This window comes from Gouania willdenowi, chromosome 9, assembly GCF_900634775.1.
Source record: "Gouania willdenowi chromosome 9, fGouWil2.1, whole genome shotgun sequence".
Classification (NCBI taxonomy): domain Eukaryota; kingdom Metazoa; phylum Chordata; class Actinopteri; order Blenniiformes; family Gobiesocidae; genus Gouania; species Gouania willdenowi.
In genome coordinates, this window is record NC_041052.1 from 16707595 (window position 1) to 16721769 (window position 14175).

Below are 14175 nucleotides of genomic sequence, written 5' to 3' on the forward strand. Positions count from 1 at the left end.
AACTCTCCCCTCAGCTCAGTGCAGGACGTAGGTGGGGAAAGGACTCTAAGACTCAAAGCTGGGATTAAAAAAGCCAGTATCAATGGCGTCTGATACAAGGCACGTTGTAATTAACACATCAAATGTGGACCAGACACTTTTTTTCTTTTAAATGTAATGGTTCTGGTTTGTGCACCGGTGTAGATCAGATTCAGAAGCATACTAAATGAACTTTCCACATCTCTCACCCGGTTTAAGCAGAAACGAAGTTGGAAGGTTTAAAACTCCAGACCAGTAGGTAGCGGTGGTTGACATGACAATGGTTAGGACCACAACATGAATGGAATAAACTAAACTGAAAAACTGTCGTTTTGAAATAATGAGCATTGTCGTTGGTTTGTGCGCTGCTGGAACGTGACAGTGAATGAAAACTATATCCTTGTTATAGAAAACCTTTAATTCTTTAAATCTACTGTAACAATGCAAAAACATATTTGGTCTCCGGACCGTTTCCCAACAGCGAAGAGCCGTTTCCACGACGCCCCTTTAGATTTTGTGCGTTTAAGGCTGCAGTCTTCACATCCATTTCATAGATGCTAAAAATACACAATTACATGCACTCTCTGACTCACACACTTTATAGAAACGCACACAAATTCACGCTCGACATAGGCAGCAGCTGCTGAGATATTAAAGGGACGGGTTGGTTTGACACAACAGGTGTTCAGACATCAAGTTCCTACATGTAACAAACTTGAGTACATTCAGGTGAATTGCACATACATGGAAAAGGCAGCTGCCGCTAAAAAAATATAAACAATCAATGAAAAAACCACAAACGAAACGCAACGCAGTGGAACGGATCACAGGACGTGGGTCGTTTCAGCACTTTGAAATTGTACAGCAAAAATCCCATTATCATTTTATTGTCTGTCTGTGTGTGTGTGTATTTGTTGTCTGTCAGGCTTTCTTTGAGTTTGGGTGGTTGTCCATCTACGAGTCCTACTGTCTGTCCTTCTGTGTCTGTCTGATGTCGTTCTGTCCATTGTTCCGTCTGTCATTGTACATTTTCTATAAAAATGTTAATGACATCTTGTTTTTAATGGTACAGCCTGAAGATGATACATAAAAAGTAGAAATGACTTATTTTATGTTAACAGACCACATCATAGATAATGAATATAAAACTATATTATATAAATATAACTTTACTAATCATTTTGTAAAGGCATTGATGAACACATCAATGCATCACTAGTTTTAACTGTAAACCATTGTACGCTGCCTTCTTGGCTATGGAAACTTGAACTTTATATGGCTTTTGTCAACTTTAAAATTGCATTTCAGATTTCACAAGAAAGATTTTGATAGTTAATTAGATGCTTCTCTAAAAATTCCAGTTCTGATGGACACTAACTGTATTTACTGAAGAGTGTTTAAACTTTCACGCGCTCAACTGTGTGATCCGTTACACTGCTTTCACACTTTTTTTTTTTTTTTACTTCTTTATACAAAAATCTATTTGAACACAACATTCACCTGCTGGCTAACACAATTCTGAGTAGTCAACCACACTTTTTTCCGACTACACCATGTCTCTATGTACATCCGCATGTTTGATCAGCACAGTTATCAAGCCTCGATGCTTCTGTTATGTTCCCTCATCTCATATAAGGCTTTAACATTCTTTTCCTTTGGTGCAAACACTCATATCAACCTCATCTTATCCTGTCTGTCCATCTTTTCAAACTGAGAAGAAGGACTGATCCTCATCTCCAGCATTGATCCTGGACAAGGATATTATCCTACAGCCGCTGGATCGCAGGCCTCCGATTTGCTTATTCCTGCCGCTCTTGACACATTCCCAGATGACGCTTACTACTGATAAAAGATGCTGAGGATGTCACATGTGAAGGGAGCATCATTCCCACATCCTGGCCAGCAGGATCAAGCAGAACATCTCTGGACAGAGTTCAACACGGACACTAGTCTGTGTATTCAGCCACGATGGACAGCAGGACCGTGATGTCGTCCGGTTTTCCTCCTAGAAACAAAGAGTAAAACTGTTTATTGGACCTTAAGAAGCAGGATTGCTCCGCACAGTTGAACTTTATACACAATTAATGAAAACAGAGTGATGGGTTCTTGTTCTCGAGGTTTTAAGAATGAGAAAGTAGTTTAGTTAGTGACATCTAATGAGCAGGTCATTCCTCTTCACACTCGAGGATGCTCACCTCTTACATTCAGCCCATTGTCACAGGCAAACTGTGCAAAAGGAGACATATAGTTTGGGTCGTAGGCCAAATCGTGGGCTTGTTCTGCGATGCTGCGGGCCGTCTGCTGTATGCTCTCATAGTTGGAGTTCTGAGGAATAAAAAAAACAAGGACAGCTATCAAGTCTGTAGTTAATGTACATTAAACCAAGGCATCACATGCTGTTGTACTCCATTTACAAACACTGACTAAATTAGTAGAATAACATACTGTAATTGGGAGATTATCTAAAATGTGGTTGACAAAGCATATATAATATTTTTCTTTCTACAATCTGCATCTACTATACAACTTTTGGAAACAGGAAGGTGCATGGAAAAGTCTTAATTCCATCCCATAAATGGTTGATAAATGGTAACTGAAGCTTTAAAAAATGCATAAACTCTTAGCTTTATATTTTAGTCAGCCAAGTGTGACTAAAATCTTAATGTCATTTAGTTGACCAAAACTAGACTATAACTGAAATATTCCTGATAACTACATTTTCACTAAAACCAAGATGCATTTTAGTCAAAATGAACACTGCTTCCAGCAGCGGACGTGTTCTTGGCTTACTTTCAGCTTCTTGAGCTCCTGAAGGATCATGTAGTCGGGCATGTTGTCGAAGAGCCCATCAGTGGCTGTGAGGATGATGTCACCGAGCTGGACGTCGAAGGACGAGCTGTCGGCAGCATCGGGGCTGGAGGTAGAGATGGAAAAAATACAGGTGAGAAAATGTCTTCATTTGTCATGTTTATAGAAAAGTATGGATGTTCTTCTACATTTGATGTGTTGCTATCTGGGCGGTTCTCTGCTCAATAAATACAGCCAAAGTTGTTGTTTGTGGCACAAGCTTTAAAGTTTTTAAAGTTTGTAACAGTGTCTCAGTGTTCAGGTCTTCCTCATTTCTTACAAATACTAAAACATTAAATCACACTTTTATGTTTTTACATTAAATGAAAATATGATGCTGACACTTATTCTCCCCCCAGCGAGGACTCTGACCATCAGCCAATATATGACTTGCACTCTGCTGACGTCTCGTCGCGCCACAACAACACAGAGCAGCACAAGGGCCACTGACGCACCGTCTCAGAGCACAGTGAGTACTTTCACTGCAGTTTGTCACATGGACACTTCTTTGTTATGTCTGTGTGTTTTTCTGCATTGTTACTGCAGAAATCAAGAAAGCTCCACAATAACACCATCAGCTCGACCACATATGATAAACAGGTTCATTGAATACTAATAATATTAATCAATTTACTAAGAACGCAAACAAAACTGGGCGTTTATTTTTTTGTCATTGAGTTTTAAACTTATTTGCAGTGCACATCTTGTCTTTAGTCTGTTGGTTTGGTTCAGTTGTCAAAGTTAACATTTTTTATCTTATTAACTAACTCACCTGTCACTAAGCACCGCTCCCTCCACACCAGGAGGAGCGATAGAGAGCTGGAAAGGCGTGTTGAAGTAATGCTGCTGCTCATCCGAGCGGTGCACCACTTCACCTCCTCGCACCACCAGAAACCCTGAGTCTCCCAGATTAGCCGTGTGCAGCTGATGACTCTGCCGGTCTAAAACCACAATACAGGCCGTGCTGCTGCCTGCACATAAACACAGAGAGAAAGAGAGGTAGATTTTAAGGATAGTTTTTCAAAGCTTTTGGATTTTTGAAATGCAAACATGGTCCGCTGAATTTTTATGAAGTATGGAAAGAATGTTCTGGTATGTTGTATCAAGAAGGCCTTTTAAATAAAACATGACAAATTCAAACATTCTTGCAAAACTAATAAATGTGATTTTTGCTTGACAATATAGCTCCTTCTTCAAAAGAGTAAAATAACAATTAACAATAAAATAAATAAATAATGGAAATCAATGCTGACGCACCCACACCCACATCAAACTTTAATAGTTACCAGCATTTCAAACCAAAGCCGTTTGAAACAATGGCTCAGTGTGTGTATGTGTATGTGTGTGTGCGCAAGGAAAAAGCTGCTCGCCCTCTGGAAACTCACATTTTTTTTTTTAATTTTGATTCACAGCTGAAGAGCTCACTTTAAAGGGATGATAAAAGTCTCAATGGCATTGATGAGATTACTGAACTAAACCCGTAAGGTAACAACACAGGCGATGTGGAAGGAGGAAACGCAGCCACACCCTGCAGATGATTCATCAAAACAACGTTCCCTGAACCTCCCCGACCACATGAATATCACCGTGAGTCACTGCCTAACCTCTGCTTCAGCTACAGTAGAGACAGAAAGCACATAGAGCTCAAAGGGAAGAAACACAACCCAACAGTCACAAATTATCAAAATGGAACACAAAATGATGGACGAAAACGCACCATAAAACCTATAGACGACATACCCAATCAGCCACAGGCAAAGATGCATCACGCACACAAGTTTAGAAAAACTAATTTGATCACCATTCAAAAAATACACAAAGGGCGGACAAGATTTCAACACAGGCAGAAACATTGCAACTCTCACCGACTGCAGACACACAAAATCACAAATCATACAGTGACAACTGTGTAGAAATCAAAGATCACATAGAAATACCACACACAGCAACGATAGTGATAGTGACAAAAATACACAAAAAGGACACAGGTCCAACATAAAAACGCATGCAAATCCAACCAAATAGCACAGCAAGACAATGCAAATCAATCCTGATAGGCACAAAGAAAATTCAAAGACACACAAAAATGATGCAAAGACTCATTTGGAGACACTGTCAGTAACAAAACACACACAAACCTGCACTCATAATAAAACAAAGCAGCCAATAGAATGGAATATGAAACAGCCGCTGCACAAACTACGGATGAGTACCAAATTTGGTTATGTTATAACTACCGGACAATTTATTTCAGTGCTACCAGGTACCAATTCACGTCAAATCCATATTAGGTGTTTTTCATGCCGGATGGAACACACCATTGCACGCGCAAAAGCGTAATGATGTCTAGCTGCAGGTTCAATCAACATAGCAAGCATGCCTGATAGAAAGCGGTCTAAAGTACGACTGTGCTTTTCAAAACGTGAAGCTGATTCGTCCCTAAACTGTGTAATTGTAGTTAAGTTTTGAAGAAATTTGTGAAACAAATGCAAATGTTACAATACAAACAGCGTGATGTTGCTTGAGAAATAAACATGGTTAACATTTATAACCACATCAAGACACAAAAGCACCGAACATTGGGACAGTTATACAAAAATACTGTAGTACACTGACATACACTCAAAAATATAAGACAGCAGATACATGCACACAACAAATACAAACATAAATAAATATCACAACACGAGGAAAGGGAACAAGGGAAAAATCGGAGAAAACACAAAAAACACAACACAAAGAAACATTGGCACACAAATAGGATAAACATAACCAATCACATCACAAATAATTGAACAAATGCACTCAGAAGAATCCCCACACAGTTTTCCTGCTTCATTGTGATAACTTGCTGGAAAAGTACTGATGCTCCTCAGGGGACCGATTATTGCTGCCGCCCTTTGATCTGATGTGTGTTTGTGATCACTGTTGAATGGAGACGCTTAAATCGAGTCGAGCACAGCAGAGTATCAGGACAAGGGGAGTTCTCTATCCTAACCAGCGGATCTGTATGAGTCATGATGCAAAAATTCTGCCTGTGATAAAGTGAAGAGATGGAAACAACCAAACCAGGACCGGCCGGATGGTGGAAGTCATCATGAAACCACAGAGAAATTGGAATGCTACAGAATCTGAGCAGAGATTCTGAATGAAGACCGACTCGAATGCAGTGGTTAAAGTCTTATTATTCTGGATTCTTTTCCAACCCATCTAATATGTTTTCTATTTTCAGATAAACTTTTCATCATTAAAGCTGCTATACGGAGTTTGTGAAAGAACGTCTCGATGTCCCACCCTCAACAGCTCTACTTGATTAACTCCACTAGCAATCTTCTTCAAATTGTCTTAAGGGAGAATAAAAATAAATGTAATAAAAAAATATATGTAGATAAGTTATAATGCATTGTTAACTCTCACATTTTAAACAGGAGAAAACCCACACCAGGTTATTTAAATTTGTATGCTTCAGTTTGAAGGTATGCTGTGGTTCTGAACCGAGACATTTGCAGCAGATCCTGGATCCTATGATTCCTTGAAGATGTGGGGTTTTACATTCCTAAACTATTTGTAGCAATGATCGTTTAGCTGCTAAAAGAGAAACATTGTTTCCATTCAAGGGCATTCCATTTTAGGGCTAATTAACTCCAATCCCTGGAGCTGCAGTTCTGCATGTATCAGATGTTTTCCTGCTACCACAAGTCTGATTGAAGGGATGAGTCATATAAGGCAATGTCAGCTGATTGAAAACAAATTTAAAAAATCTATATATACAGTATATTATATTCAGGTCTGGGACATCTGAAATATGCAGGACCAAGACTCAAGGGCTGGAGTTGAAAAGCTTAAATATACCGATAAATGGAGAAAGAGGAAGTTTCACCATTAAAACTGCACTGTCCAAAGCCTCAGGCTGCCTCAGTTTAACTAGCTTTCCTCTCATATTGCATCTTTGTGCTTTGTTTTCCACAGGTAAACATCACAAGACTTCAGCCATCAAACTCTAAAGAAATCATGAGTCATCAGGACTCCTTCCTTTGCTCCTCTGTTCAGGTCCGATGCAGATGTTCCCATTGTTTCTGCTCTTCGCTGAGGACAGAGTTCAGCACAGCCACAATAACCAATCTACATCCCAACACGGTATTACAACATCTTTATATTTGCAAAGTCTCCAACAATTATGAATATATATATATATATAAGCTGACCTAATAATTCTGAACATATAGGACTGGTTGCTGGTATGGAGTTCCTTCTAAGGCTGAACGATTAACCTTAATCGCATCGATATTAAAGTGTTTTCACCTCGGATGCTGGAGGTTTTTTTTCTGTCTCCATCATTGGAGTGATATATATGTTCACCAATCAGAATTGTCGAAAACTGCCTTCCTGGGCTGCTGACCAATCAGTGATGGTTACAGGACACACGCTTGTATGCGCTACAGCGAGTCTCTCTCTCTCTTTTTTTTGTGCTACAGCGAGTCTCTGAGTGCGCTAGCAACTACACTAGGGCCCTATAAAATCCACGTTGATGGAATCACGGGATCGAACAATGAAAACTGAATCTACTGTTGAACTTTATTTTTGACATACATTTGTTTAATTATGGTTTTTTTTTTTTAATTAGTATTGTTTCCTCGCAGGAGTTAAAAACTAATATTTTCTGAAAAAAATTAAAATTTCTAAAAAAAATGAATTTTAAAAAATTGAATTTAAACGCATATTCATTTAAATGTATAAAATATAAAAAAAAAACGTAAATGGAATCAAAATCGCAATATCTGTCAGAAAAATCGCAATTAGGTTTTTTGTCAAAATTGTGCAGCCCTAGTTCACAGTCTCAGGGGAAGGCAGCACATTTACTATCTGCAATTCATGGAATGCAAAGATTCATCTTCTAGTTTCCTTATTCAAACATGGAAACATACACAAAATGACAAGTTGTGGAAGGAATAAGAAGTGGCCGGTGCACAGTCCAAAAAAAAGCTGAGAAAGACTTGGAGATATTTTTCAATATTCAGGAGCACCATTAATTGCAGCTGTCATCTTCATTTTTTACCGTAAGATTATTTGGGTCTAGTTAAAACATTTAGTCGGTCAAACAAAATGGAGAGAAACATGTTTCGGTCAGTGGACAACAGGAGCTGCAGTTTACCCTCAGGATAAAACCACCAGCTGTGTATGAAAGAACAGCACTGTTCTCTAAGCTAACAACTGTAATATAGCCTCACATATTGTCTTGTGTATATCTCCATGTAGGTGGGCACGACTCACCCAGCAGAGGAACTTTGTTCTGCAGCAGCTCGTAGTAGCTGGTCGTCAGGACTCCTACTGGGTTGCTTGGAACAAAGCGTCCTTCCTTTACCAGCCTCTCACATGTCCTCATCAGCGTACTAGAAAACTGTGAGGGATCAACGCCGTAGTCCCTCCACCCTCCAACGCCGTCCGCCACTCCTGCAAACAGAGGTACCACTCCTAAAATTATTTCAATTTAAACATTTTGATAATACAAGACAGCTCATGACTATATAGTTGAATGACAAACTATTTATAATAACCAAACGCATGATGTCTCATGTTGTGAGTTCACTTGTTGTTAACCAATTGTCGTCAGCCTTTTATTCACTCGCCCATGGCCCCCAGGATCACTAAACAAGTAGACTTTCAAATCTATTGTTACAGGAAATGGCATCTTTCCCGCTCCTAACATGGGTTTGGTTGGCAATTTCCTTTGTTGATCAAACGCAATGTGGCATTATATAATGTAAAGGTGAGCATTACCATGGCTCACAGGACATTTAATGTCTTTACACAAACACTAAGTTACTTAACAAGAACAGCTAGGTATTGCATTCAGGAAAGTAGAAGTAGATTTAAACTGAGTCCAAAAGTACTCGTAACAGTAATTTCAATTCATACATTAGTACAATTAAATTTCAAACAAAGCTTCTTCAATGAATTCTGCTTTCACAAAGGGGAAATGTTACTCTTGATTCAGATTGTCACAGAAAAATTAGAGTTAAAAGCAGTTAGAATTACAATAAAACAATTATTCATTAAGTTATACATCATATATTATAGTTGTGAAATTCGAGGGCCACACTATCCCTTTTATAGCACTGGTTTTCAATCTTTTTTTGGCTTGGACATGCATCAAAGATAAGCAACACTCACCCACATGCACCAAAAGAACAGACTGGTTACAAGCCCTCATGTCCAAAAATTAACTTCAATGATAAGGTTTTTTTTCCTCCTGTTTTTTTTATTTAGTTTACTTTGTTGATCAATCATTCTGTGACAATAGCATATTTCTTTAAAAGGGAGCAAATCACTTTAATGTTAAACATAAACGTAATTTTTTTTCCTTTACCTAAGCTGCAATGTAAGCCTAGATCATTAGGAGTAGTAACATAACACTATGTGTGTAGATGAGAGTATGGTGAGGCATGCGAAATAGCTTCATATTTTTAAAGTGGACAAGAAAAATACATAATTAAGATAAGCGCAGCCCACAGGTTGGACACCACTGATCTACTACTGCTCCTGGCATGATTCTACATTAAGTGATTTACTACTTACCCGTCTTGTACGGGTATATTTAAAGTTCAATAAATGTTAAGAGTAATATTGTTGTATTTAATTTAATTACTAATATATACATTTATATCATGAATGTTTCAATTGTCTTTCATAATCAATGTGCTTTAAAAAAAAAAAAAAAAGCGTATCGGCCAAATATCGTCTTCCAAAATTGGCTTTAGATATTGGCCATCAGCTGATATCAACTATTAGGTAAAACTTCATGCAATACTTATCTGATCTGATTTAGAGCACAATACTGTTAAAAATGTTTTGTTTTGTTTTTTTACTTTGATCTTCCAGATCTGGACAACTTTATATCAAACCCTTTCTTTACCTTAGGAAATCCTCAGTGATGCATACACAGGTGTTTGCATGTGGAAGTGTTTAAAATAGGTTACCTAATTGTTGAAATGAAAGTGATAAAAGTTTATAGCCTTTAACATTTCCTCCACAACTGCACTTCGTTCTCTTTCACTCTTTAGATAAGTTTATCCCAATGGTGATTTGAGTCATGACTAAAATATTCCCCACGAGGAAACTTGTGTAGTGTTCCTCTCAATGATCCAGAACCTGCTCTGCTGACCATACAAGGACGTCTAACATGAGCCCTGCACATCGCGCCAAAACCCAGGGACAAATTAGACACACATCTTACACTCAGTTCTGCTTTCTACAGCTGCAGGGCTTTTCTAAAACACACACAGATCTAAACAAACATGTCAACGTACTCCCCAACTGTCAAACTAATGCAGACGGAAAGAGACAAACCTCAGACTGTGGTTGTTCTTAGTCTCCATCTTCTTTGTGAGCTTTTGATCCTTTATTCATTGTTTCTCGGTTTGGATGCTTTGCCAAAACAAAACCATATGCTGGTTTTATTGCATTCCTCTTGTTTTTACCCTGACTCACTGGTTGGTTGTCAGATCATCTTTGTTAGACTATTCTTGCTTTGGATGTTTCTTTGGGTTCAATTACCCGTTTTATTTTAGGGTTTATGAGCATTCATGCGTTTTTGTCACTTTGAAGTTAACCCTACAGTCTTAATTTTAAATCTTTAACATTGTATTCATTATTCAATTTTTAATTCATGCTTAAAGCCTCCAATCATCCGCTTCAAATTTTTCTAAAATTTGTTTCAAGGTATAGCCATCTCCATTTTTTCCTCTAATTTTATGTTAATTACCGAGATGGCAAACTTCCCAAAATTATGCCAGAAACACATGATAGTGTGAGACAATGCCATACCAGTATTCAAAGAATATAGCTGTTTTACTGTTGTTTTTATTTTGCAAAAGAAATAATGTTCTTTATTACAAATTATCTTACTTATTTAATGGTGCACAACAAACATCCCACAATTAAACTAGGAACCCTAAAACAGGAATTTCTTGTTGATGGTTGTAGTAGACAGGCAGTGGGGCTGAAGAAGCAAAATTAACTAAAGGTTCAAATCTGTTGTGGACCAGTGAGCAAGGCCCTGAACCCGTCCCCAACTGCTACTGGGTGCTACAGACTGCCCACTTTAGGGATGGGTTAAATGCAGATAATTCATTGTGTGCATGTGAGAATAAAGTAAACTTTATTTCATATATAAATTCAAACCGGTTTATAATAAACCACCATTTTTTTCTTTATTTTACTTTTTCCCATCTTTACAAGTAGCAACATCGTTTCAAATGTGCAGTTCTTGTAACTGACAGGGTTTTCCCGCCAGGTTGGAACTTAAAAAAACCAAAAAAAAACCAACTCAGTGTGAAAACAAACTGAGCCAAATCAAGGTGTTAAAATGATCAGTTTTACACTCGCGACTAAGTCCATGACTCTTGGTGTGAAAACAGGCTGAGATTAGGGATCTCTGGCTAATAATCCCATTTGGCAATTAATCTAGGGCATTGATGTTTTAGATATTGTATCTTCAAGAAAATGGTAATTAAGGCACTATATCAACAACATGTACCAGATTCTCTCAAATTATGTCTTTTTGATGAATCCTTTTAATTTAAGTGTTTATTTGGGTTCTGTCATGAGTTTAAATCAAATTTAAGGGGTCGCTTTAATCACACCCCCTTCCTCCATTTGTTCAAGAAACGTTTCTACATGCATGGGAAGTCTGTCATAAATTTACATTTCACTTTTGCATCTGTGCTTTGTGGTTTGTATGGGTTAAGATCAGGAACCATCTGGCTTCCTGACAAATGGTCCCATTAAACCATCAATCTATGTTCCCATCAACTCAATCTAATCTACCCCTTCCCCCTTTTACAGCTGTATTGTTTAGGGGAGTGAGTACTTTGACGCTTGGGCTATTTTCTTGAACGAATATGTCAATTGTGGCACTATTTCAGCAATAGTTAGAATCCTAGACTCTCTCGTTTCTTTCTTTCTATTCAAGATCTATCATAATGTTAACTTTTTCTTGGCTAAAATTAGTGACCATCCTGACAAATGTCCCCATCTGGCAATTAGTCCTTGTTTAGATCAACTCGAAGCTCAGGGATCACTTTATTTACTCACCATTTGTCCAATTTTACATACTTGAGGACTTATTAAGAATGATTTAACAATTGGTAGTACAAAAACCTTGTATTAGTCATAAAATCATTGCAATGTATATTATTGTCATATATCTTAAGGTTTGGTCATGATGATGTTGAATCTAAATTTGGTAATAAAGGATGTTGATAATAAAAACGGATAAAATAAGGGTATGACCCATTAGGAAGGTTTTACAGCTGTGTTGTCTGGGGGATTGTCTTGGAGAATTATGGCAATAGTAGTAACATTAGTTCAGCATTAGATTTTACTTCAAGAGGCTTTGATTCTCTTTGAATTTAGTCTTACAGCCTTTTTCATTTAAACGAGGACTGTCATAATGCTGCATTTAAAGTTCTACTTTTACACCCTTGCTTTGTAGACCTTCAAGACTAAAATCAGGAACTATCTGACCATTTACCCACACAAATAATACAATGTTTACTTTCATTGTGTTATGTTGTTTCGTTTAAAAAGGGCCTTAAACACTTTAAAAATTCATGCATGTTAATATTAACTGCATGTAAACGTGAGAATTAGTTTTAAAATAATATTAACATAATGAGACTGCTCTGAGACCCAGAAATCCTACAAACTCACCCAGGACATCTGCAGACCGGTGCCGGGCGATGAAACACGCGTCATCCCCGAAGATCATGCCTTTCTTCAGGATTCCTTTACGAAAGTCCTTCCCGAAGCCGCAGCTGGCCGTCACCAGGCTATAGTCGCGGCCGTCGGTTTGCGACAGTCCACCAATCACGGCTCTGGCGACCAGCCGACCGTAGGACAGCACCGACAACATCGCCGAACCGCCCGGCGTAGCGGTTCAGCGACGACCTGAACGCACACAATGCCGCGCTGCGAGCCGCCGCACCGCGACAACAACAACAAGCCGCAGAGCAACCATAGACGGACCACCGGCTCCTGGTTGTGAAAAAGCCCACCCCTAGAGCCTCGCAGTCCGGCAGAAAGGTCAGTGTAGGGCCAGTAGATCGTCCGGGTGTCCCGCCATGGTCAGTGTGCGTGTGCGTGCCCGTCGGGACTCTACGTAACAGCAGCTGCTAAGCCCCGCCTACTGTCTTGTGACTGCGTTGACGTCAGAAATTGTTACACAACGTGTGCATCCATATATGGACATTGCGCGAGGATTTTTATATTTATCGTTTTTCGAAGAAATGCAACTATAAACCTGCACGTGGAAACAATTCCACTGGATATTTACTATTATTTTAAATGTTCAAACAGGAAAACGTCTGTATTTATTAATTATTTTTAATTTTATATATTTCGATTTTATAGTGTCTTTGTTTGCATATATCTTTTTAAAAATCCTGTTTTATCATCTCTTGTTTACTTGTTTTTTTTTTCATTTAAAAAAAAAAATTGTTAGTCTTTTTTTTGTCTTAGTATTTTGGGAATTCATGTTTTTACTTTAATATGCGCTTCATTCTCTAATTTTCATTAAAATAATGATACATGGTTGGTAAGCATTGATTTAGATGTAACATATTACAAATGGTTCAGTTGTTAATAATAATAATAATAATAATAATAAAAAGTTATCTCTGTTTCAGTAATGATAAAACCCATTATCTTTCAACTTCCATGCATTGACATTTCTGTAAAAAGTCAAAACAATGAGTTTGCGACTAGTCACAGGCTATTTCGGTTTTATTTCTAATGACATAATTAGTTATAATTTGTTGTGTACCAATAAAACCTTCAAATTAAATAAATGAATAAAAATAGTGAAATAATGTATTATAAAAAGTAAAATATTAAGATTAGAAATACATGGATAAAATTTTAAAGTTGCTTCTGTTACATGAAATAAATCAGTAAACTATTTTTAGGATACATTTGTAAACATTTCCTCAACAAAGTTTGAAAATTTTTATAAATCATCTTTCATATCCACCTACATTAATACATTTTCCCTGGCGCCTCAGATTAGAGAAAAAAGGAAATTCAATGTTTTCAGTTCTAATCCACAAATCAAACCCTGGACCTTCTGTGGGGTCAAATAAAATCACGAAAATAATATTACAATCTATCTCCCCCTTGAGTTTTTTTGGCCTTGCGACTTCTCAGTCTTTATTTTTTTAAACATAATCTATCTGGTGCCAACAGTTTTTTTCTTCTTTAAGTGAATACATTTTTTTTTAAAAAAAGACGAGTAAAATCAACTGATAACAAATG

At 37.7% G+C, this 14175-nt stretch overlaps 1 protein-coding gene and 1 long non-coding RNA gene across 2 annotated transcripts; one reads left to right on the forward strand and one right to left on the reverse strand.

The window, feature by feature from the left end:
- Positions 1–418: 418 nt before the first annotated feature.
- pptc7a (protein phosphatase targeting COQ7 a) lies at positions 419–13042 on the reverse strand. Its single transcript, XM_028458410.1, has 6 exons — positions 12577–13042; positions 8137–8316; positions 3638–3836; positions 2809–2932; positions 2214–2343; positions 419–2023 (listed from the first exon to the last, which is right to left on the reverse strand). Exons 1-6 carry the CDS (start codon positions 12776–12778, stop codon positions 1965–1967), a joined length of 894 nt encoding a protein of 297 aa, XP_028314211.1. The 5' UTR covers positions 12779–13042; the 3' UTR covers positions 419–1964.
- On the forward strand, positions 2830–6996 carry LOC114470295 (uncharacterized). The gene is made up of 3 exons (XR_003674857.1): positions 2830–2959; positions 3225–3334; positions 6916–6996. It is a non-coding gene; the product is annotated as an uncharacterized LOC114470295 (long non-coding RNA).
- Positions 13043–14175: the final 1133 nt, after the last annotated feature.